The sequence below is a fragment of the Nicotiana tabacum genome, chromosome 4 (genome assembly GCF_000715075.1).
Source record: "Nicotiana tabacum cultivar K326 chromosome 4, ASM71507v2, whole genome shotgun sequence".
NCBI lineage: Eukaryota > Viridiplantae > Streptophyta > Magnoliopsida > Solanales > Solanaceae > Nicotiana > Nicotiana tabacum.
In genome coordinates, this window is record NC_134083.1 from 44,770,919 (window position 1) to 44,794,150 (window position 23,232).

Below are 23,232 nucleotides of genomic sequence, written 5' to 3' on the forward strand. Positions count from 1 at the left end.
TGCAATTAAACCTTAGGAGTACGATAATATGTTACTATACCAAGAATTAATTAATTTGGAAGAATTTTTCTATAAATTATCGCCTTCTATCCTTGATAAAGCAGATTCTACATCTCATCTTCGCTCTTCAAGGCTTTCAATGGTATAGTACAACATGCAATACGTGATCAATAGTGCCTAGTAGCGTACAAGTACCCCGAATCAAACGTAAGCTAACTCTTATCATCAAAATCTCGACAACTTTTGAGCCACTTTCAACTTATCCACTCGGAAAATATTAGGTAAGATTTTTGTCTATCCTCCTATTTTGAAAAAATTGAAACTTAGGTAAGTGCTTTCTCAACACTCCTAACCCCCAAAATCACTAAAAATATTGCAAAATTTACCAGCCTTTCACCAGCTTATAAGGACACCTAATAGGTCAATCCCTCCTCCGCCTCTGGCTTCATTTGGAGAGCTTGCGCAACAGCTAAACAAGAGGTGCCAGTACAAATGATGAAGTCTTGAGTCTGCATTTTTAAGGGTGCATCGGTCTTTTTGGATAAATCTAACTGACCACAATTTCACATCCCACCAATGAAGAATTACCTCCACAAACACTAGCCTCAATCACACATATGCAATCATTTCTGGGCCGTCGCCTCCAAATCAGACAAGATCTCATTCATCTCCTCAAAGTAAGGCCATTTTTCCTGGCTTTTCTTATCACTCTTGCTTTCCTGTTACAGGATAGCAAAAAGCTGTTAAAAGTAGCATCTTATCACTTGGCTGAGGAAGAACTTCCAAACAGAAAATGTTGGCACAAGAATTTCAATGAAAAGCGAATCTTCAACTAAAAGGAAATATACAAATATTTCATGTGCGTCTATTTTGTGTCGATTTCTCTCCTTTTTGTCCTAAGAGGTCACAACACACCATAACAAAAGGGTACCTATCCCTTTTTTCACTTCTATGTCCGCAGAAAAATAAATAATGTGACATCCTTCAGGAAAAAATTGTTCTGAAAAGGATAGTCATTTAAAATGCATGGTTTTATCGTTTTATTGTGATATATTGTTTCTCCCAATAAAGTTTGAGCATACTAACCAGCACTGCCAAGTAAATGTACACGCGCTCAAGGAGGAAACAAAAAAGAAACACTCACCTCATACTTTTGAACTAGAGAAGCCCAGAGAGATTTACACTGCGCAGGACTTCGATTGACTCCAGTAGATAGTAAATTTGAAGATATCTCTTCCCATAGTGCCATTCGTCCTCGAACAACTTGGAACCTGCTGTGGAGTTCCCCACGCAATTTTATCAACTTCTTCATCTCATCATGTTTCCATCTGTTCCTCTTCAAAGGCTTGGAAGATTTCATCATAGATTCCGGAAAGCCAGAATCAATTTGAATGCTCTCTTCTCTGGACGATTCTGATTCCTCCTGTGTCAAAGCACCAAGACTAACTTCTTGTAACTGAGCAAGTAGTGATGATGATACAAATGGATTCAAAGAATCATCTAATAATACCTTGGTGGTAAAATATCCATCCCCCGAGATTGAACTTGAAGTAGTTGCTCTGTCGTGTGTAAGTCTCTCAATATCCATATCATCACCTGTGTGACGTAAAAGTTAAGGAAGAAACGACAGCAAATTTAAAGCATGCATTGGATGCATAAGATTTAGTCATGTCAGAAGACGAAAACCAACAAGCAATTTCCGATGTAATATCTATCCACCCACTAATGAAATTATCTTCTCCAGAAAAGAAAATAAAAGACACTACTTTCATGATGCACAACATACTGCAAGCCAGCAACTGCACAGTGCACTTTAGACATTGAGAACATGTAAGAATTCCATTGTGGAGAGCAGAAATCAAGCAATCAGGTTCTGGGGAAAATTTTTGCAGACCAAAAAGGTCAAAGTAGTATAACAGTGTGAGAGTGGTAGCACCAAATATCTCTTCCGTTTCACCCACTACAGTGCTTCTAAATATTGGAGCAACCCCTTTCAGTACTTGTTATGCACATGACAAATGCTAACACAACAAACTATAGTTAGTTGATAACCCGTAATTGCAGTATATGTGTGACCTTCACACACACACACACACAGCTTAAGTGATGTTCTAGTTCTACTCAAAATTACTATATACCCACATGAATAGCCAGCCCCACTGCCCTACCACCTAGGTTATTGGTCCATTTTGTGAATGTCAAAGCAATTACATTAAGAGGATCACAAGCATACCAACACCGAAGATGATTACTATGAATAGCATCTTATTAGATTAGAAAACCACGGAATGCATTGGAAAGAATTACTGAGAAAAATTCTTTCATTGTAAAGAAACATTAGAGGAACAAAACCTTCCACTTGCTCGGCTGCATCATCAATTGGATAGCCAGGGCCATGGCCTTCTTCTGCATGTGCCTCACTTGCCCGTTTTCCTTTCTGATCTTCATCCATTACATTCCTCAGTGCTGAAATTCCAAAACCAACATGTGATTTTCCAGCAAGTTTTCCATTGATTTCATCAGCCATGACTCCTGCAGGATTTTCGAAGGCAATGGCAATAACCTCAGGTCTTTTACTACTGTACTTCCGGACCATTTTCCTTAGAACTTCAGACACAGTTCTTTCCATGTGCGGCAACGGGCAACTCAGTGGACAGCTTGACAGTGCAGCATGTGCAGCTTTATGAAGCGCATCCAGAAGTTTCCCTTTGTCAAGCCACAAGCAGCGTGTGGTGATTCTTATTTTTCCTTTCAAAGCTTTCTCTGTCGCACCATCCGTGGATTGAGGACGTAATATTTCCATACTGCATTAGAGATATCTTACAAAGTTCAGTATCACAAAGTGGACAAGTTTGTCATGCATCAGAAGCTTTAGAAGTTTACCTGACCACTATAATACCATCAGAAGCAATTTTCTGTCTCTCATCAATACAAAGTTCAGCAGCTGTACCAAATGCTTTGTCACCATCACTATACATCAACTGCAAAAAAAATTACTAGATCAGTGTCATGTCTGCACATAACAGCTTAAACTAGCAAGCAAGATTAAAGACTGCAATCTTTGTGTACACAATGAGAGAGTAAGACACCTGCAAATTCTCCTTCCCTAAGGAAATGAAACCATTGGATAGAACTTTTCTGTTCCTCAAATGGGAGACTCCAAGCATCTCTCCGTTCTTGATAACCTATTCACACACGGTTACAATAACAGAGGTCACTTTAAATAAACATTGAGAATGAACTGAGAAGGCTTGACGACAATGCTTATAAAGCAAGCAATTCGACAAAATCATCCCCACTGCAGATAATTCCCGATGCTTGGAGCCCTTTTCTCCCCTTTATCCTTCTTCAAGTCTATATATTCATGTATTTTAGGAAAAACTAAAAATCATCAAAATAAATAGGTTTACACTTTTTGCATCCCATAGTGAGAAGCTGGAAACTGAAACATGAGTGATAAAACAGCACTTGGTCAGCTTAGATCCAATTCGGTAAAGAGAAATCAGTCGAAATAGTTTAATCCTTTAATTAGAATCTTTAGACTTTAGGACCACAGGGTCACAGAAATGTTAATGGAGCAGAGAATTAATTACAACTGTTGAAACAGTTAGCTAAGTTCTAAGCCATTGTAACAAATTGGACATCAGACAAACTTCCCTCAAACAGTATATCTAGCTTTAGTAAGATCTGTTCTCTGACAAGGGAGGTATAGTCTAGTGGAAAGGGCCATCAATCCCTAACCATGAGGTAGGGCTTCAGTTCACCAAGGAAGCAAAATGGGAAAAGCCATTGTTTGGCTCCTGGGCAGGTGGGTCTGGGTTTGACGTTTACAGAATCTCAAAAAAATAAGAAAATACATAAAATGAAAATCTGTCACATTCTGGGCCTAAACCAGTGAAGATATCCACTTCTGACCGGACATCATTTCTAGCCAGAGATGAAGGGCACTATATGAATGGACTTTCAATCCGGATTTTCCTTGCAAGCCTACTGCCCAGCTCCAGCTGGAAAAGATAGAAGACACAAATGCACCAAATTCGAGGTTTAGGTTGAGCTCTAGAATAAAGATACAAGACATGTTTATCATCCATGATTGGCATCGACCTCTAGAAGCTCACAAGTTAGCTAAGTGCCCCAAAAAGACATCAAGACCTGAATATTGGAGTTTTGTGAAGGGATGCTGGAATTCAGAAATCTTAATCGAGCGTCTATAATTATGGGTGAACTGAAGAAGAAATATTAAACAAAAGAAAATGAACGAGTCAAGTATCAGCATAATGGGCATGTAGAAACGAAGCGAACTGGTTTTCATCGATTCATTATTGTTTTAGAAAGCAGGAGAATTGCAAATCTTGAGAAATCCAATGGGGAGCATACACCTCGAGCAAACTCCCCAAAAGACATGCTTCTATCATGACACCATTTCCTAAAATAGCGAGAATACCATTATGGATAAATTTTCCCCTCATTGTCTCAAGAAGATATTCCTATAACACACCTCAAATCCAATGGCTACAGGTCTATACAATTTGAAGGTACTTGGAGAAATAAGCATTATCAATCAAACATTGAAACAAAACCAAACTACTTACAGCCGTGTGCCGAATTCCAGTTGATTTCCCCAATAATTCATGCTCTTTTAGGAATAAGAGCTCGCCATGGATTGGAAGAAAATGTTGTGGCTTCACAATCTTCAGCACTTCTTCCTTCAAACAAGAAATCCAACTTCAACATTGCAGCTTAGAACATTGGGCATGAGATCGTAAAGGAGAATGACAAGAAAATTGGTCAAATAGATATAAGGAATCAGTATTGTCTCATGCTCAGGAATATAATCTGAGAAACTGGTATTCTTAAAATTTGATACGATGTCTAATGTCTTCCCCCTTCCTTTGTTATTCTAAAGCATAAAGATACATAAAAATGTAAATCATACCCCCCTTCCCCTCCGCTTCTCTTCCACATATCTTTCATCTACGTACCAACAATGTAGAACTTCCAAATATAAGTCAACTTAAGAAACAGTACCCGCAGTGCGGTTCACTCACCCTTTACATCACTTACCCATCCCTCAGACCTTTTCCCTTTTCTAGTCACAATATGATGAAAAGAAACGCACATGATCTTGTAACTAAGTTTTTATTTTGCTTCTATTAAGTGGAAGCGAGAATGACGCCTAGATCGCCCTTTAAGTTGGGGAATGAAAGGAAGTCAACTAAGATCTACCAGGTATATTTGTACTAGCTTCTACCAGCAAAAGGAATAACTCAAGATAAAGTCATGATTAAATGGGCCTCGAGAGATCAACAGAAAGAACCATTATCATAACAGTCAGTGTAATGCAGTATGCTTGAGATTAGAGAATTAACCCCCAAAAAAGGAAGCTTTACTCCCTAAAATATAAGAGTGCACTTAAAAGAAAACTTTACCAGCTCTTCACGATGAGCATGGCCGGATGTATGCAGCAGCTCATTCTTTCCCATCACTATTGTTGATCCAATATCTGATATACGGTTTAACATATCCATCACCCGGGTCTCATTACCAGGAATCACCTATAAGAAAAATTGTGCAGCTGAATAAAGCAGTACAACAACATTATCAATTATCTATCTGCAAACTTAGACTTCTAAAGAACACCTCAAGGAATCTTTCTTTTGAATAGTTTCAAAAGTGCCCGAAAGCACAAACAAAATCAAGAAGATATGTTCCTAAGCATTCATCATATAAATAGGAAAAAGAAATTAGAGAAAAAAAGATATTCAGAGTTACCAAATAGAGTTTACCCTAACTTGTTCATCAAATGAAACAGTGCAAGGATACAAATCAAGTCAGTATCTGCTCTCAATCCTCCTTACACAAATTTATCCCCCAAAAGGACCATATTTTGCTCCTTTTCCGTATGTTGATTTCACTTTTTCTATTTTTGTTTGGTATTGGAAGGAAACTCAGCAGCACAACATCATTTTCAAATGCAATAACATAGAGTTTGAAAGATCTCACCGACAACGAGGCAATGGGTTCAGACTAATGAAAACTCCAATACTCTATGTGAAAGATTTTGAGCATCCAATCCAAAACCCCAAGGCCATTGGTAGAGTAGTCCAAAACCTTTATAAACCTCTTTGGAAGCCCTAATATAACTCATGTGGACAACTATTTATCCCAATACCCTCAGACGCGTGTAATCTGATTTTGGCGTCCAAAGTGCACCAGATTTACGAATATGAGAATGAGCTTATAAAATGTTGGCTCTTATACATTATATAAAAGAGTCTAAGCACCCAACCCAAGATCTTAAAGGCATGGTTTAAGTAGTCCAAGACCTTTATAAACCTCTTTGGAAGTCCTTATATAATTCCATGTGGGCAGCAATCTATCTCAGTATTCTATCTACCAGAATATTTTAACCAACATATAGATGGATGCAGAAAATTTAGTGTGTATCTACATGCAATAATTCATATACCAGTGAGAATTGACTGCATCAACTACCACCAATCCTAAGTTGTATTGGACTTATGATACTATTCAGCTCGCTAAGCAGGAAATTTATGGTTCACTTCGTTTACGGTAAATGCTCTTTGCGAAGCTACTAATCAACAAAACCACGTCCTTTCATATGGCAGGGATTTTTCAAAAGCATATAAACTTCATTAAATGACAGGAAGCATAAAATGGTGATGACAAAGCACAAAGAAGGGCTACCAGGGAGTTGCTACAAACACCAAGACTAAAATTCCTCAACTATTAGTACATGGGCTGCAAGGAAATAAAAAAGTTGGTAGAAGAAGAGTGAGAATAAGATTCTTCTCTTTAGGTGGGCATGCATGTATCAAATAGTCTCTTGTTGGAGTCAGAACTAGGGCATAAAAAGATTAAAGCTAATATGCCAAAGCCAAGACACGTGTGATCTTAATTGATCAGATACATCTGCTGAGAATAGGATTCCTAAGAATGAATTTGTCATTAACGAAAAATTCTCATTGCCTTGAGTTCTACAATACATTACCTTGGCTGAATACAAAACTATATCTTCTTTGTTTAATTTGAGTGAATGACTACTTCCATATGACGCAAGATTCAATGCAGCACGAGGTTCTGCCTGACACACCAGCAGACTAGGTTACATATTTTCTAATTGAAGCCTGCAAAGCTGGCAAACGCATCAACAATACTTACTTGAGAACCTGTTGTCACAATGAGCAAATCTTTTGGGGCATAAGTATCAATATCTTCCACCTTTACCTGAATTAGATGTGTGGGAAGAAATTAGACTAAGACAAGTAGATTTATAAGGAAAAAATTTAGGAAAATAGGCACTGTTACATATTGAAAATATCCCTTCCTTATATCACCAGATGCGCTCCACAGATTGAACAATGATTTCATACAAAAAATCTGAGTGATACTCCTCACTACATAAATGTTCAAGGTGTTTTTGCTCCCTCTATCCTCAGACTCTAATTGGGCAAGACATTAGATCTAGGTTGTTCAACTTCAATCAGAGTAGCAGATCCAAAGAGAAGACAAAATTTAACGAAGTTGTATGATAAGGAAATGCAGGAATCTGAACCTCCATCTCCCATCCCCATCTCCACCCCACCCCCGCCCCGGAAGATCGGAAAAGAAGAAAAAAGAAAAAAACAACCTCAACATGTTCTTTTTCTCTCTCAGGGGCCTTTGGTGCTTGGCTAAAAAGTCATGTTGTTCTATTGACTTCCATGTTATGGCCATTTGTTTGTACTTTTGGCGTATATTAAAACTGTGGTGTAATCACAAAGCCGCATACAATCTATTAAGCTATACCATCGTGGAGGTGAACCTGGACTAGAAGTATCTCTTAGGCCTTCAGATCACCAAAGTGACCTATGCATATGATGTCAACAGATATAATTCAGGGGTGATGATGGAAACAAAGTCAATTTTGCTGCATAACAAATACTGGGATAAATTCCGCATATCTCGTCTTAGACAATCAAATAAAAACTGAGTTATTTAATCCTCGCTTTATCTTTTAGCGATTTTACACAGCACTCCACCATTTATATTTTATATCATGGTTAACATTTACGACTATGGTATAGAAAAAAGATGCAAGTCGAAACTGATACGCTTAACAGTCTTTTGGACAATTAGGCATGTCACGTGGCATATCAAAGTCATTGCAAGCAGATAAAGTATGTCCTCCAGTCAAAAGAGACCTTGACAATTTAGGCCATTACCAGAGTTGATGGATCTATTGGTGCCTTTCCATCTTTCCATGCAGCGTCAAGATATGTCCTCAAGGACATGCCGACAAATACCTATTAAGCAATCATGTTATAATCTGAATCTGGAAAACAGGAAAAAATAATCTAAACAACACTATAATGTCATGGGAACATATTCGAATAACACAGATGAGAGACTGCATACCAGCTTTCTGCCAGTCAAGTCAGCTGCAGCTTTCACACTGCCAAGACGATGAATATTTGATGCAAACTGGGTAGTGATAATCCTTCCTTTGGCAGCCGAAATGTGCCTCAGGAGCGAATCTGCAACTACAGTTTCACTTAGTGTCCTTCCAGGGGAAAGGACATTTGTCGAATCACTCATCATCTGAAACAAAATACCCATCAATAATTTCTTTTAGGTTGCTCCAATCAACAACATATCCTCCATGTTTTACCAGGCATGTAGTGGAACTTTTAGAATGAAAAAAAATAACTAGAGGTGTATGCACATAAAGCAAATACGGTTATGGGATTGAGAGAAATTGGATATCAGCTTCTGGCCCTGGGAAAAAAAAACCCAACACCATATCCAAAAATATGTACATGTACGCAAACTTGAGAACAAGAGACTTTATCGAACACAAACATAGTAAAGAAAAACATAAACAAACGACGCATGAGAGACCAAGAGAGAAGATTGCAGCTCAAGAACCTAACAAGGGGTAAAAGTAACACTACATTTGAGGCAAGCAATGAGATGATTTACAATTGGGGAGAAAAGAGCTAGTATAATTAAGATAGCATGGAGTACTATATGCATCACATGTTCAAAATAAACATACCAAAATATAAAACAAAAAGACATACTATTCACAGTTCAGAAAAGTTAACAACGATGAAATTGTGGTGTTAATCTAATTCAAGAGGATTTTTCAACACTTTTAGGCAAATCCGCATGTAAAGAAGGAGAGACTGAGCCCAAAGAGCAATGTGGGAAGGCGGGAGGAGAGCACAGTGGGAGCATATACATCATAGCTATGCATGTATGCACTCAATAAGAGAACTAAGAAAAGCTCAACAATACTGCATAATTGCAGGATAGTTGTACATACAGCTGAATATTAAAAGGAAAAACAAAGGACTAAATAGGAGAGCATTTAAGGAGAAAATACAGACGTGCATGTACATTTCATATGACTGAATAGCAGTTACAGTTTACTAGTAGAGGAAGCAAATAGTAAATAGACTCTTGCTGACCATACACTCTTCAAGCCCCTCAAATATATGATACAAAAATAAATATATATATTTAGCAACTGTTAACTCTTTCAATAATACCCCATTATATTAAATGTAATTTAACATTACACATTATTTCAATAGATTGAACACAGTCATTCTAAAAGTAGTAAGTTTAATTGAAAAAAGCAATTTCCACAATAAGATACTACCGTACCAAAGTAACCCCTTCTTTTGACAGTTCCTCAAGGCCCTCTCGGTCAAAAACCTTTCCATCAAGTGGTGACTCATCTATCTGTCAAATACAGAATACTCATAATCCTAAGATAAAGATTATAAACCTAAATAGTTTCAGATAACTTATAAGAAGGATGCAGAATGCAATACCTTCCAGTCACCTGTATGGAGGATGGTACCATCGGAACAACGTAGAACTATCCCACTACAATCTGGAATAGAATGAGTAACCGTTATAGGTTCTACCTCAAATGGCCCAGCAGTAAATTTCCTTCTTGTTTTAAATACCTTAAGCCTAGATGGAACAAATATCCCAAATTCTTTCAGTCGCTTCTTAATCAGCTGCTTGCAAGAAAAACAGATACTTAGTTCAACAGATATCGATATGTAACACTGTTGAAAAGTTTAAAGCAAAAGGAACATGATGCTCTAAGAAATAAGTATCCAACAGTAGGTATTGGTGTCTCAAATCATGTATTACATGGGTATCGGATCATACTCCAAGAAAAGTAAATAAGCCTTGCAGACAGTTTGATAGTTTTAGTAACCACTTGACCTTGTTTCCTAATAGCAAAAATGAAGAGAACAAGGCACCCACACTAATAGAAAGGAGAAAAGAAAAAGCAGAAAAGAGAAAAGAGAAAAACGAATTCCAAATGGAGATAGGAAGGCTGAAGAAAGAAAGAAACAGAGCAACAGGTAGATAAAGAGATAGAGAGATCAAGGATAATGAATAGAATAGATGAGAGAAGGCAGTTTCACTTTTTCCTATTTGATGAAGATAACAATGAAAAGACAGAAGGTGCATGATTGAAGAGAAGAAAATCAAGTAATTTCAGATTATCCTTGCTTGGTAGGAGATACAAGAAGAAAGACTTACGTTCCATTACTGGATCTAAAGGATAAACAGACTTAGTATGATTTCACCTATTTGGTTCTCAAGGACAGAATTTCAACTTTGACTTAAGATCTTCTCCTTTCCTTATCTTGAATAAGGCTGACTTATGTTTTATGGATTTAGGCTTCAAATTACCACATATCCCTAGTGAACACAGGAAATGCTGTATAATTAAAAGCAATCAAAGAACTCATAGGATCGTAACGAACCTCCATTGTGAACGATGATGCAAAAATTGGTGTGTGAGAATCCAGAGCAGGAATTACCTGTTTGGATAACACTGTTAATGCAAAACAAACTGTGCAAAAAGCATGCAAGCATATTTGAATATTAAACAAGAGGAACTGGAGTGCCCAGAAATATATTCCGTGCATCAGCAAAAGCTAATTCCAATAAAGGGGAGACAATCAATAAAGGGGCATGGGGCAATAAAGATGCAAATTTTTACTAAACCTATCAAAGAAAGGGCCTTCTTAGAAGCACAAGAACTCTAGGTAGCAGGAAAATTTTTATGACACAGACTAGTCACTTAGAAATATTAGAAGTATGATCTCTTTAACTTAGATCTTGCGGGTGAGTTCATTGTCCCTCATATTAGAGAATGATCTGCTTTGTACTTGGATTCCCAATTATCCACTGACACATCTACGCAAATATATCCAGTCCACCAGTACATATAAAAAAATGAATAGCTTAGAATAGAAACTTTACCCATGGCAATGCACCAATGTGGTCTTCATGTCCATGAGTTATAACAACAGCTTCAATTTTGTGGCTCCATTTCTTTATGAATGTTGTATCAGGAATAATCTTCTGGACACCAAGGTCTTCATAGCTGAGTTGGACATCCAACAAGATCCCAAGTCAGTCCATGACAAAGAAATAAGGATAAGGTAACTAAAATTCAAAGTCGAAAGCAGCTAGCCCCATTTAAGGAAATAAATTCTTTGAACGGCTTATCCTCATAGGAACTATTAACTTAAACATAAAAGTGTAGAGGATCTTTCAGTAGGAAATGATGACGGATCCTCTGGACCTCCACCATCAGATTAATGACTAAAGCAGAAAGTGCAATCAAAGAAGACCCATTAAAGGATGATTCCACATAATTTTCTACACGGCAATATCAAAATAGATTGTTAAAAAGTTGCATGAAAGACCACTTTGTAACACCTACCCTGGGAACATTATTCCAGCATCAATGAGAATATAACGATCATAATTTCCAACAAGCATGCAATTCATCCCAATTTCTCCCAGACCACCAATAGGAAGAACACGTAAAGGTGGGCCATCAGCCCCTTCATAGAAGTGCTCCATCCGTCGTTGGACAGAATCGTCAATGCTTCTTCCAGCACCCTCAGTTTTTGCAGGTCTTCTACGAGGACCTTTTGATCCACGCACACCTGAAAGGACATCAAATTCCAACCATAAATAGAATAAATAACATCAATGCTGGTCATATGTAAGAGCACAAGGTACTCACAGGTAATGCAAGAAAAGGTACAACATCAATATATGTTTGTAACTGTAATGAGAACATATGTCCAACTATAGCTGTAAATGACTAGAGGATATTCTGTGAAAAATACATAAATTGTCTCATTTGTCTTGATAGGAAGGTAAGGAGGTCGAGGAATAAGGTACTAGAGTAGGTAGTCTAGAGTGTTCATAATAGTAGTATTGAAACGCAGTTTCGCCTTCTGTTGGTAGTAGGTTTTTATGACTAACAGTTGTTTTTCTTCATTGTTGATACACTTACTGTCTTGTTGTTTTTATTCTGCTTTTATATGGCTTTTTGGTCTGTCCCTTCTTGTTTATATTTTTATTAATGTAGCGCTTATGCTTTCCTGAGCCGAGTGTCTATTGGAAACAGTAACTCTATCCTCACAAGGTAGTGGTAAGGTTTGCTTACACACTAAACTACCCAGACCCCATGGCGTGGCATGGATAATACTGGGTATGTTGTTGTTGTCGTCTCATTTGTCTTGACAACAAAAACGAATAATTTTAAATTAAATGATAAGAAATGCAACCAGTAATTGGAACCAATTTCTTTCTAATACTCAAAAAAAATCTTATCGCAGGACTTTACTATAGTATTTTTCAACTCAGAAATAAACCAAAAAGGGAAGGAGGCAATGTAAGAAAGCCCACGTACCTACAGTAGAAGAGGAAGGAGTATAGCAAGAAATGTAACGCTTGCTAGGGTTTAATTGATGGCACAGTTTGTACGGACATAGTGAAATAGCGCTGAAAGCGGCCATGTGAACAAATAATACTACACCGTAACTATTAGAGTAACTATATGAATGGCTGCTTAGCTGACAGAGAAAGCTATGAAGGAATTTGAGAGCTTATTTCTCTGCAACTGCTAAAGGTTTAAAGGGGGTAGCGGGAAATGGCGAGATAAAGGTGGAAGAAGAGGATTTTGTTAGCTGAAACTCAAAGAATAGAATGTGACCGTAAAATATATTTCTTATCGTTTTGGCCTCTTGTATTCGCATTTGCTTCCTGGGGAAAAAGATTAGAGGGATGATGGAATGCACGTGTCTACGCAATAGTATAATGGTACTTCTTTTTTTTGTTTTCTTAACATTAGCGTCCGACTAAATTCGGAAAATACTACATTTGGGATTAAAGATTTTGTTCCACTATAAATTTTATTAAGTTACACGACCCTTCTTAGAGGAAATGTAAATTAAACACAAGAAATCTTTGTAAAGTAGTTTTCTTCTGTACAACTTGTAACAGGTGAAGATCATTTCCATGTTTGAACATATAAATGAAATAGGAACGAAGTCTATAAATACTGAAGTTGTTCATTAACAAGCAACGAGTTCTTATCTCCAAAATAACCAATAACATCACATTCTGTTGAATTACAGTACAACAATAAAGATTGAAGAGGTCCGGAGAGGGTAACGTATACACAAAACTTATCCCTATTTTGTGTGTAGATAAAGATTGAATTGCAATACCCAGATACTAATTATACACCTTCAGAGAAAGTAAAAGGAGCATAGTAGAATTTTCATCTCTTTTTTCCGTTCTGCTTAATAGTAGTATTAAAATTGGAATATCCATTAACCTTCTACCAATTACAATAAAGCTGGAGTACAATTTGGTTCGGTAAAAGAACTTCTGGTTACAAAAGAAAAAGCTTTTACGTGCCTACAAAACTTGTCTTGGTAGTGAGCTTGTTATGACCAATTTCCTGTTTCAGATACATCTAATAAAACACCAAAAAGCCAAGAATGGCCAAACTACAAAAAGCTGAAATGCTGTGAATTGTACTCCATCCATTAAAATCAAAGCATTCCTGAGGATGAAATTATTATGACAAGGCCAGAGAGTAACCATTTGCTCGCAGTTCGGCGTTATCCTTTTCTGAGGATGCAGTTGACAAATCCCTAACACATACAAGCCCTAATGAATAACACTCTTTAGCCATCAGCGGAAGAATGCTCTTGAGCAGATTATTTAGTATGCTGCTATAAGATCCCCCAGTTTCTGTAGGACATCCTTTTGTCCAAAAATGGCTTGACAAGACCTATTTGCTTGCAGAATGGTCAGTACCAGAAGCATGCTTGCGGTTCAGGTAGCGGATGACGGCATCTTCAGTCCTGTATGGTGCACATAAAGTAGGTTAGATTATCTGAAAAGTTTGTAAGGTACACCGAATGTAGATTAACACTGACAGATCAATCAGAAAGGTTCAGTGCCGCTGCATTCTGATTACAAAATCCTCCCTAAGTTAGATCAAAGATGTTCACAGCAACAAAGTACCATGATAACCATTTAATTTTCCTTTTGAAAGATAGAGTGACCATAACATTGAACAAAAAGAATATGGTTATACAGCATTGTGAACACAGAGAAGTTTATACACAACTAGCATGAATTAGGATACTTAGGAAAGAAGTTTACCAAGACTGATTGTAGAATTCAGAACACCGCTCCATTTCTGCATCACGGCCAGAATCTCCAGAAACAAGCTTAAGATCTCTGGCTTGAGACGCAACTAATGCATTAATAAAATCGGCAGGTGACTGACTAAATCCAAGAAAAAAAGCTCGCCTTCTTTGATGTTCATGGATTTTCTTTATAGCAGTAGAAATAACTTCATCACATGCATCGATCTCCTTGTTCTTCTCTAAATTAGATAAGAAAGTGGACATTTCCTTCTGCAATGTGAAGGGAACATCAACCAGTACATCATAACAAGCGTTCCCAGCTGGGCTACTTCCAGATAGCTTAATCCTGTGCTCCAAATGAATAGGTTGAGGGGCAGTCAGATGTGGATTAATCTTTTGAGAAACCAGGGAAAATTTTAACTTTTCCTCTCCAAAAACTTTCCTTAGAGGTGGATCACATGTGAATGAGGAGGTGTCATCGGATATCTGTAGCTTCCTAGTTTTTACATAGTACCAGAGAGCAGCTAAAACTCTTGCTCGAGTCTCAACCTCAATACCAAGAACCTCTTGCAAAGCTGGCGAAAGTTTAAATTTCTCAGGCATATAATTCATTTCCAATCTGATGATTGCTGTAAACTCCTTATCCCCTTTTCTCTTAATCTCAAAACCATCATGATGCACTGGTGATCGAGAACAATCCCACAAGATTACATGGTTATCAGGATATAGACTCTGATCCAAGTAAACAGTAATTTTCTTGAAGAAAGATGAAAACTTAGGGTAAGAAACACCAGATTTATGCTCCATTTTAGACGCAGGACGATCCGGCCCATCCCCCAAGATCCTCCCGAAAATCTTAATAGACCAAGAAGGTGGCTCAGCAGTTTTGCTCTCGGGAGTAGCTGGTGGTTTCTGATTTGCGAAAGGGTTGAATACATAAATCCTGAGGGTCTTTTGGACATGCGGAGGATCCTTCAGGGATTCCAACATGTCAATCTTCTTTCTACAAAGAGTAGCATCTACACGAGCCTCGAGTTCAAGCAACTGAGAGTAAAGCACAGACTCGGGCAAATTCGCAGCCACTTTATCTGGTATACACTTATCAGAAACTTTACGCTTTTTTCTACGCACAGCAGGGGTTAATTCCATAGTCTTTAAAGGTGAAGCAGTTGCTTGGCCATGACCAGAGGAACCACCAGCACGAGAAGTCGGTCTCTGGAGCACTTTTCTAGTACCACCAGTCGTAGCTGTGTTAGGTGTGGAAGTAGCAGGGGATGAGACACCAACATTGGTGTTAACCCCTGAAGTGATGAAATGGCTAAAGGCCTGAGCTTGGCCTTGGAATTGAGCATGAGAACGTTGAGATTGTGGTTTGGACATTTGAAAATGGCCAGGGAACTGTGACGCACGTTGTACGTGTGACTGAGAGAATAGATGTGGCGCTGGTTGATTATGGTTCATGGGCATAGATTGAGGTATTTGCATTGGCCCTGAATTTCCTATACCAACATTCCTAACTGTGTTGTTATTATTCATAGGAAAATTCTAATTAAGAAAAGCTACAAAGCAGAATGTGAAATCCTATACTCGTCTGCAAAATTAGGGTTCCTTTTTCAAGTTTAACCAAAAAAATATCGTTTTGAACAATTACAGCTAACAAAAAAAAGAAGAAAGGAACCTGAAAAGATTTCACCGGAAAAAGAGTGAGTTGCCGGCGAAAGAGACGGAGAGGAGCAAGTTCGCCGCCGAGGGAGAGTGGTAACCGGTGGTCGTTCAAATGCCTTGGCCCAAATGCAGCTCGACTAGTTTTTCCAAAAAGCTATTGGAAACAGGCAGGCCCATATCTATTAACCGGAAGAAATTCAAAAATAACCAGATTTAGAAGTGGTAATTGAGAAATAGCCACAATTTCAAAATTAATCGAAATTTAATCACTTTCCATATAAAGATAAATCTGAATGAAAATACTATTCAAAATCCAGAAAATATTCCAGCATATTATACTGGAGTTCCAGTATAATATACCGGTCCAGCATAATATGTTAGAAGTTCATACATATGTGCACCAATCTCCATTATATTATGCTGGACATGTCCGTGTTATAGCAAAATAGTATCTATTTTTTAATGACTTTGCAAACGCTGGCTATTTTTAATTACCAGTCTGAAAACTGGCTAGCCCGTACTATTTTTCCTCTATTAACTAACATTTGAGTTGACGGAAATTTACTTGTGTGTTGGGACTTGGGGGCCCAACAGAACCCAATAATTCCTTTTACGTATACATAAAGGTTTTCATTTTTAAATAATGAAAGAATCATCATATTTAAAATGAAATATATATTGTGAAATTATATGAGCTCAAAGTGGGAAGTCATGTTTAAAATTAGGTTATATACAGTAGTAATATATTTTTTTTAATACTATCGATTAGGGTGGCAAACGGGGGTCAAGTCGGATATGGACGGGCCGAAAACAGGTAATGGAAAAACGAATAAATTATCCGACCAAACCCATATTAAATACGGATAAAATATGAGTTTACTGGCGGATAACATGAATATCTACATTATCCATGAGTTTTTGAATATGATCATTTTTTAGGAGAATCTCTAATCTCCCAAACTTGAGGAACCCCTTCTTTACAAATGTTAGAGTTAAACTCACTAGTTATCCATTATTATCTATTTTCTAAATGGATAATATAATTCTTATCCATATTTGATCCGTTTTTAAAAAACTAATTATCCAACTAATTTTTTAGTGAATAATATTGGTGGATAACTGTTTTTTCTATCCATTTTGCCACCACTACCATCAATGTAAATATTCTAGTATAGCAGGTTGTATGTAATCTCTTATAAGATTATCAATCAATGTAATTAATTATGAAGGCTGACAGACTTATGACTCATGAGGTCAAACATAGATAATTATATTTTCAAACATACTGTAAAAAATTTCTTATTTTACCGTAATCCTAAAATATTATAACATATTCCAAAAAATAACCTATATTACTTTCACAAATCATAGCTAATCTCAACCTATATAAAGCATGAAGATTGCAGTAAATTGAAATTCAACATAAAAATAGCCAAATCATAATTCTCTATGATATATATACTTTTCGTACTGAACCCCAAAATAAATCAGTCCAACAAAGAATATTCAATATGATAGGAAGAAAGAAAATAAAACCTCCGTTCCAACCCCCACCTCATATTTAGGGATGCTAAGAAACATGAGATGGAACACAAATTATGTCAGAATTTAGACTTATTATACACAACTAATTGTGATTCGTACTATTCCGCAACCAAACGAAATTAATCAGATATGAGATTATTAGCATGCTTTCCAAAGATATCTAAGTTGTAATTGCGAAGAATACAACAACAGTAACAAACCTAGTGAATTCCTACCAGTAGGGTCTGGGAGCATAGTGTGTACACAAATCTTACCCCTACCCTGGAAGGGCAACGAGGTTGTTTCCGATACAGTCTCGGCTAAAGAAAAGATGAAAAAAAGCAGTGAATAACAAACAATAACAACAACAAGATATTAAAAAAATTGAAACGAAAGGGAACTATCAAACAACACATAGTAATAGCAATCTATGAATAAGAAAGATACCATACTAACACCTAATACCACCGGATAATTGCGACAAATTTCAAATCTATAAACTGCATTCGGATAGATGTAGCTACTAGAGACCGTTTTGGCCCAAATATAGAAAATGAATTTTAACACTTGAATAGATTGGTGTCAAAAGAAATCAACATTGAATCCACATAAGAGAATGTAGATGCACATGTTTCATTCTTGGATGATTGAAAACAGTAAATTGAGATTAGTAATTAAAACCTCAGAAATTTGATTCTAACTGTAATGAAAGCAATTGCAATTTTGAGCAATAATACATGATAAGTCACTCAATTTTTGTCCCAAGGTATCTCTCGCATCTGACTGAGATATGTGGCGATGAAACAAGTACACACCATTCCCTATATTCAATCAATCACTAGAAGCTTTACCAACAACAAAGGCTTACACTGCTTATAAAATTTTAAGAAAAGTGATTGGTGCAAATCTCTCATACGGTTCAAAGTTCATTTTTACATGTTTGAAGAAGCTGTGGAATTTTGACATTATGATGCGAAGTTTTGTTTCTAATGGTTTTAGGTGGTAGAGTTCGAAGTGATTTTCATAGTGATAGTTCGGTGGGAGATGGAGGTGCTTATGCTGTGAAAGTACATGTGGAGGTGAGAATGAGGTGGTGATGAAGACAGTGGCTATGGAGGCGGCGTGATATCTGCAGAGAAGCCAAATAAAGGAGATGGAAGAAAAATTATAGCCTAATCTCAATATTTTGTATCCACGCTCTCAAAAAGAAGTGTGACGCACTCACTTTGCCACCTCAGCATTTGAATCTAATAGGTCAAGTTAAGGTGTTAAAATGAAATTTGGAACAAACTTTAAGGGCCGTCTATATATTTGGCCGATAAAGAACCTCTAATTAATCCCGTGCGGCAAAGAACTTTTGATTCAAATACATCAACATAACATTTGTCGTCAGCAAAAACATTTATAATTAGCGTAGGCCGCATAGAGTAAAACAGTAAAAGGAAACACCAGCTAAAGCACCACAGGGGAATTATCAATTATTCTTTCTCTGACCCATGAAACAACAATGGCGTCTAAAACTACCTGTAGTTAAATCAACGCGATTGCAAGCTCGTAGGACAAGACTTGGTGATCAACCAAACGCAAAATTTTCATGGGTTCAGCCACTAATAAACCAACAAGGTAAATATTCAATTCAAGTTTCAAAATAGTAAGGATATGCTAAACAGTACCACAAATTTCTGGAGAAAGACAAACATGGTTCAAAATGCCAAAATTGTTTTTCATAACACAGACTACAAGGACACGGAAAACATTCCACCATCTGCATTCCTGGAGTCACTGCCGGATTAAGAGGATGCCTTCGCCTTTCTAGGAGCCAACTGTGTCTCAGGCTGCACCAGGAAGAAAAAGTTTAGGCACATCTTAGGGACTTACATGGCAAAGACAAAAATTGAAAATTTTAAATAGATATGTAAATGACCAAAAAAAAGACAAGCTATATGCAGGTGAACATTACACAACATATTGAAGTAATAAAACAAACTCTGACGAACAATAATGGAATAGTTTACCTCCTTCTTGACAGACTCTTCCTTTTCAGATAATGTCAACTCAACATGGCAGGGGTGAGACATGTAGGCTGCAAAGGGTCAACAGGTTAGGATCAAGATATCAATGACTAGATACAACAAGAGCCAGCAAGAAAATAAGAGCTCTTACGGTTTATTCTTCCATGAGCTCGGTACGTGCGGCGCCTCTGTTTTTGTGCTTGATTTACTTGGATGTGAGATATGTAAAGTGAATCCACATCCAAGCCTTTAACCTAAAGGAGTTCAAAAGAACAAAACTAATTTAGGAAAAAACAAAATATGATACACGTAAGGGGCAAGTACAACAATCAAGAAACTGAACAAAATGAAGGAAAAGATGAAACATAATCATTACCTCAGCATTGCTCTCAGCATTCTTGAGTAAATCCAGAATAATCTTGGCAGATTTGACTGGCCAACGTCCTTGACCATTTGAATGGCGATGCTTTACCTGAGCAGTACGACCAACCCCACCACAAAAGCGTGTGAAAGGAATGGCTTGTTTGTGAGCAAGAACATCTTCTAGATATCTCTTGGCCTTGTCCAAAGGCATTTTCCTAAGTGCATGGGCTGTCTCTCGTGTATTCTGTAGTAGATAATAGAGAACAAACAACACAAATTTCAGATGTTAAAGAGCAGTCCAACTTAGGGTGAAAAGGCTGTATTTGTGAACTGTATTCAGTTCAACTTCGATCAAGGCACTCTGCTTCAGAAGAATGCTTCAGCTCAAGGTCAGTGCTTGGCCTGGGGTTTACCACCAAATACCTCATTAACTCTTTCTTTCTCTTTTTTCCCTCTTTTTGATAGAGACTTCAATAAAATTACAAATGTATATTGCTAAATCAGTCTTATTTGCCAAAGTTCAATAAAAAAGAAGGGAAGCTCATATTAAATACATCTGAAAGACCAAACCAGTTAAATGTCAACCAGAATGGCAAAGACTCAGTAACAAATAGCCAAAGCAAAAACAATCCAAAAACAAGAATGAAAATCCCAGGTAACCACATCTGACCAGAATAAACCACAGGTATCACAGGTCCAAACAAAAAGAGCAGACAGACCAATTTGTGTTGTCATGAATGATTGATAGAACCTGACTTTGTCGCTTTTGGCAGCCAACAAAATATTTGCAGATACTGATTAAAATATGCTACATAAGAATCTGAAGTGAAATAGTTCTAATATTACACATTAGGGAATCTGAAAATGGATGTTGGGTAAACTAAGCTAACATCTGCAACAGAACCTTAAAAGTAAAAAGTCACAGCACACTGATATATAGATGAACCTCTTGTACTTGAACAATTAGCAACTAGCAAAAGATTAGCAAAAGAAAACCTCAGAGACCGAGAGGTCATAATAGCAAGTGTTGCCAGAAGCCTCAAAAAGCAAAGGACATAAAATACAAGTCGATAGGCATGCTTCTACCTCAAATAGAACTTCTCTCTTCCAAATTCAATCATATAGTATCATGCTTGTTTGGCATTCACTACTTACAACAAATTAAGAGTTTATTCATATATCAATAGCAAAAACAGAGACATGCTTCTACAATCAAGGAGAAGTATTTTCTTCATATGAATCACTTCTTACCATGGGCCCGACACAATTTAAGACAAATATTGAACTTGTAAATTTTATATTCATCTATACCAGCACTCACTCATTTTGACAGACACTAAGACGAAACAGAATCCACACTTGTATGCCTTTTACCCATCCATAACAGTAACAGTTCAAATCATCAATTTTAAGGTGCGGCATAACCAAAAAAGGAATAAAAAAGAATAAATCATTGTAAGCGTTTATTCATGAAATAAACATACCTTATTTAGTTGCCATACACTGTGCTGAATATGGGGTGAAGAAAGGGCCAGCTTTTAAATAATTATTGTCACTTGATAAATAAAAATTAATCGTTGTGGAATAAGGCACTACCAATTCATATAACCCAGTATGCACATGAGGACAAAAAAAAAAAATCTGCAGCAAATTAAAACGAAAAAGAGATCACGCACCTTAAAGTGAACTCTGAGACTTGCGCCCCTAGCTTTGCAGGCTGATGTAAGAACACGAACCAATCTCGAATTAAACTCAGGAAAGAATAAATAATGCAAAATCCAAAACATGAATGTACAGAGATGAAAACATTGTATAAAACAGCTTGTAAGCAAAATTTTGTTCAGTACTCACACTTGGTAGGGTTGTCGGGTTCCCTCGAATACTTCACCTACAATAACCAAAAGATACACATATACAATAAACTTAACACGTAATTTGACAGGAAAAAAAAAAGCAAAGGAATAGATCGTAGGCAAACGTTTTGATTTACCATGGCTGCTGTCGATGCTGCGGTTACTCCCCTTCTCCTGCTGCGGCTGGTAGAGCTCGCTTCTTCGTTGCCAAGTAGAATCGTTAATGGAGAATAGGGTTTCAACTTAAATTGGAAGATAGTAGGGTTTTACATTTCAATTGGCCGGCCTTTAGAGTAATGGGCCTCACGGTTGTTTAGTTTGGGTTCATTTTCAATTTTCAATCATAGTGAAACATATAAAGATTTTTTTTGATAAACCAAAATTTTGAGAAATATAAAGTTGATATTTGTCAAATTGTAAAATATATCTAAGTCGGTATGTTACTGCCAAGAGATGTTGCGAGATAGATTGGATTTCTCCAAATTTGTCCGAGAATGAAATAATTTATGATATATATAGACATGATATGAATGTGATCTTCCATTCTTAATTAAATGTTCCGAATTTGAATTCTAAAAATGCAAAAATTAGGTAGTATACTTCCCGTTTTAATGTGCTATACATGGCGTGAATCTGGAATAATTTGACACTGAATATAAAAAAATTACATGAATATTATTAGACAATACGTTTGAGTTATATAAAACTATAAAATAATAATTAAATAAATTTTTGAAAAATGATAAATACTTATTTTATTTAGCTAGCTCAATAAATAAATTTTTCATCCCACATAAATTTTTAGATGGTTTATTGTGATTTATGAGGACTTATGTAAGAATATCTTATAAAAATTACAGTTATTTCTATGACCTAATACTGAAAACAAAACACAATTTTTCTTATCATGTTCTTCAAAGATTTGTCAAAGAAGCATTAGTCGAAATGTCGATCGACCTTTTATCCTTTAAAACTAAATTTATATGAATAAAATCATACTTTATTTATTTTTTTAATATTTAGAACCTTAAAATCAATTGTTCGCTCTGTTTAAAAAAGATTGGCACTATTTTTTTATTAGTCTGTTCCAAAACAATTGGCACACATTCTTATATTTTCTTAGTAAAAAATATTTATAACCACACAATTGTTATTGTTTTCTTAAGATCGCAAATTTCAAAAGCTTTATTTTAACGACACCGCTTGTTATTTTAATGATTTATTGATTTATTCATTTTTTCAAATGTTAACATCGCTTACCAAAAATTATGCATACACCATTCTATGTAAAGACCTTTGTTAATTGCT

At 36.6% G+C, this 23,232-nt stretch overlaps 3 protein-coding genes across 5 annotated transcripts; all 3 read right to left on the reverse strand.

The window, feature by feature from the left end:
* Positions 1-54: 54 nt before the first annotated feature.
* Positions 55-13,152, reverse strand: LOC107767987 (ribonuclease J). Of its 2 annotated transcripts, XM_016587090.2 has the most exons (18): positions 12,752-13,152; positions 11,768-11,996; positions 11,302-11,425; positions 10,800-10,856; positions 9,843-10,034; positions 9,673-9,750; positions 8,419-8,601; positions 8,226-8,306; positions 7,183-7,248; positions 7,013-7,105; positions 5,430-5,555; positions 4,593-4,706; positions 3,090-3,185; positions 2,884-2,981; positions 2,353-2,804; positions 1,511-1,596; positions 1,145-1,423; positions 55-719 (listed from the first exon to the last, which is right to left on the reverse strand). In XM_016587090.2, the coding sequence occupies exons 1-18, from the start codon at positions 12,855-12,857 to the stop codon at positions 624-626; spliced, it is 2,556 nt and encodes an 851-aa protein (XP_016442576.2). In that variant the 5' UTR covers positions 12,858-13,152; the 3' UTR covers positions 55-623. The 2 variants fall into 2 exon arrangements, with proteins under 2 accessions (XP_016442576.2, XP_075107862.1); XM_075251761.1 differs by lacking the exon at positions 10,800-10,856 and having other exon boundaries at positions 9,843-10,056; positions 11,265-11,425.
* Positions 13,153-13,703: 551 nt separating this feature from the next.
* On the reverse strand, positions 13,704-16,335 carry LOC107767989 (SWI/SNF complex component SNF12 homolog). Of its 2 annotated transcripts, XM_016587092.2 has the most exons (3): positions 16,186-16,333; positions 14,521-16,006; positions 13,704-14,216 (listed from the first exon to the last, which is right to left on the reverse strand). In XM_016587092.2, the coding sequence occupies exons 2-3, from the start codon at positions 15,990-15,992 to the stop codon at positions 14,144-14,146; spliced, it is 1,545 nt and encodes a 514-aa protein (XP_016442578.1). In that variant the 5' UTR covers positions 15,993-16,006; positions 16,186-16,333; the 3' UTR covers positions 13,704-14,143. The 2 variants fall into 2 exon arrangements, with proteins under 2 accessions (XP_016442578.1, XP_016442577.1); XM_016587091.2 differs by having other exon boundaries at positions 14,521-16,335.
* A 2,950-nt stretch (positions 16,336-19,285) lies between these two features.
* On the reverse strand, positions 19,286-22,158 carry LOC107767990 (large ribosomal subunit protein uL22z-like). Its single transcript, XM_016587093.2, has 7 exons — positions 22,062-22,158; positions 21,923-21,959; positions 21,748-21,788; positions 20,085-20,315; positions 19,860-19,962; positions 19,712-19,779; positions 19,286-19,531 (listed from the first exon to the last, which is right to left on the reverse strand). Exons 1-7 carry the CDS (start codon positions 22,062-22,064, stop codon positions 19,487-19,489), a joined length of 528 nt encoding a protein of 175 aa, XP_016442579.1. The 5' UTR covers positions 22,065-22,158; the 3' UTR covers positions 19,286-19,486.
* Between the last annotated feature and the right edge of the window lie 1,074 nt (positions 22,159-23,232).

What these genes read in the sequence shown, in the direction of transcription:
- LOC107767990 (XM_016587093.2), bottom strand. An exon ending in GTCTCAGAGTTCACTTTAAG is followed by an intron (nt 20,316 to 21,747) that starts GTGCGTGATCTC and finishes TATCTACTACAG; the next exon opens with AATACACGAGAGACAGCCCA. An exon ending in AAGAGTCTGTCAAGAAGGAG is followed by an intron (nt 19,532 to 19,711) that starts GTAAACTATTCC and finishes TTCCTGGTGCAG; the next exon opens with CCTGAGACACAGTTGGCTCC.
- LOC107767989 (XM_016587091.2), bottom strand. Translation starts at nt 16,043, where the DNA reads ATGAATAATAACAACACAGTTAGGAATGTTGGTATAGGAAATTCAGGG. An exon ending in GAATTCTACAATCAGTCTTG is followed by an intron (nt 14,217 to 14,520) that starts GTAAACTTCTTT and finishes TGCACCATACAG; the next exon opens with GACTGAAGATGCCGTCATCC.
- LOC107767987 (XM_016587090.2), bottom strand. Translation starts at nt 12,857, where the DNA reads ATGGCCGCTTTCAGCGCTATTTCACTATGTCCGTACAAACTGTGCCAT. An exon ending in CAATAGATCCATCAACTCTG is followed by an intron (nt 7,249 to 8,225) that starts GTAATGGCCTAA and finishes CATCTAATTCAG; the next exon opens with GTAAAGGTGGAAGATATTGA. An exon ending in TAGTTTTGTATTCAGCCAAG is followed by an intron (nt 5,556 to 7,012) that starts GTAATGTATTGT and finishes TTTTTCTTATAG; the next exon opens with GTGATTCCTGGTAATGAGAC.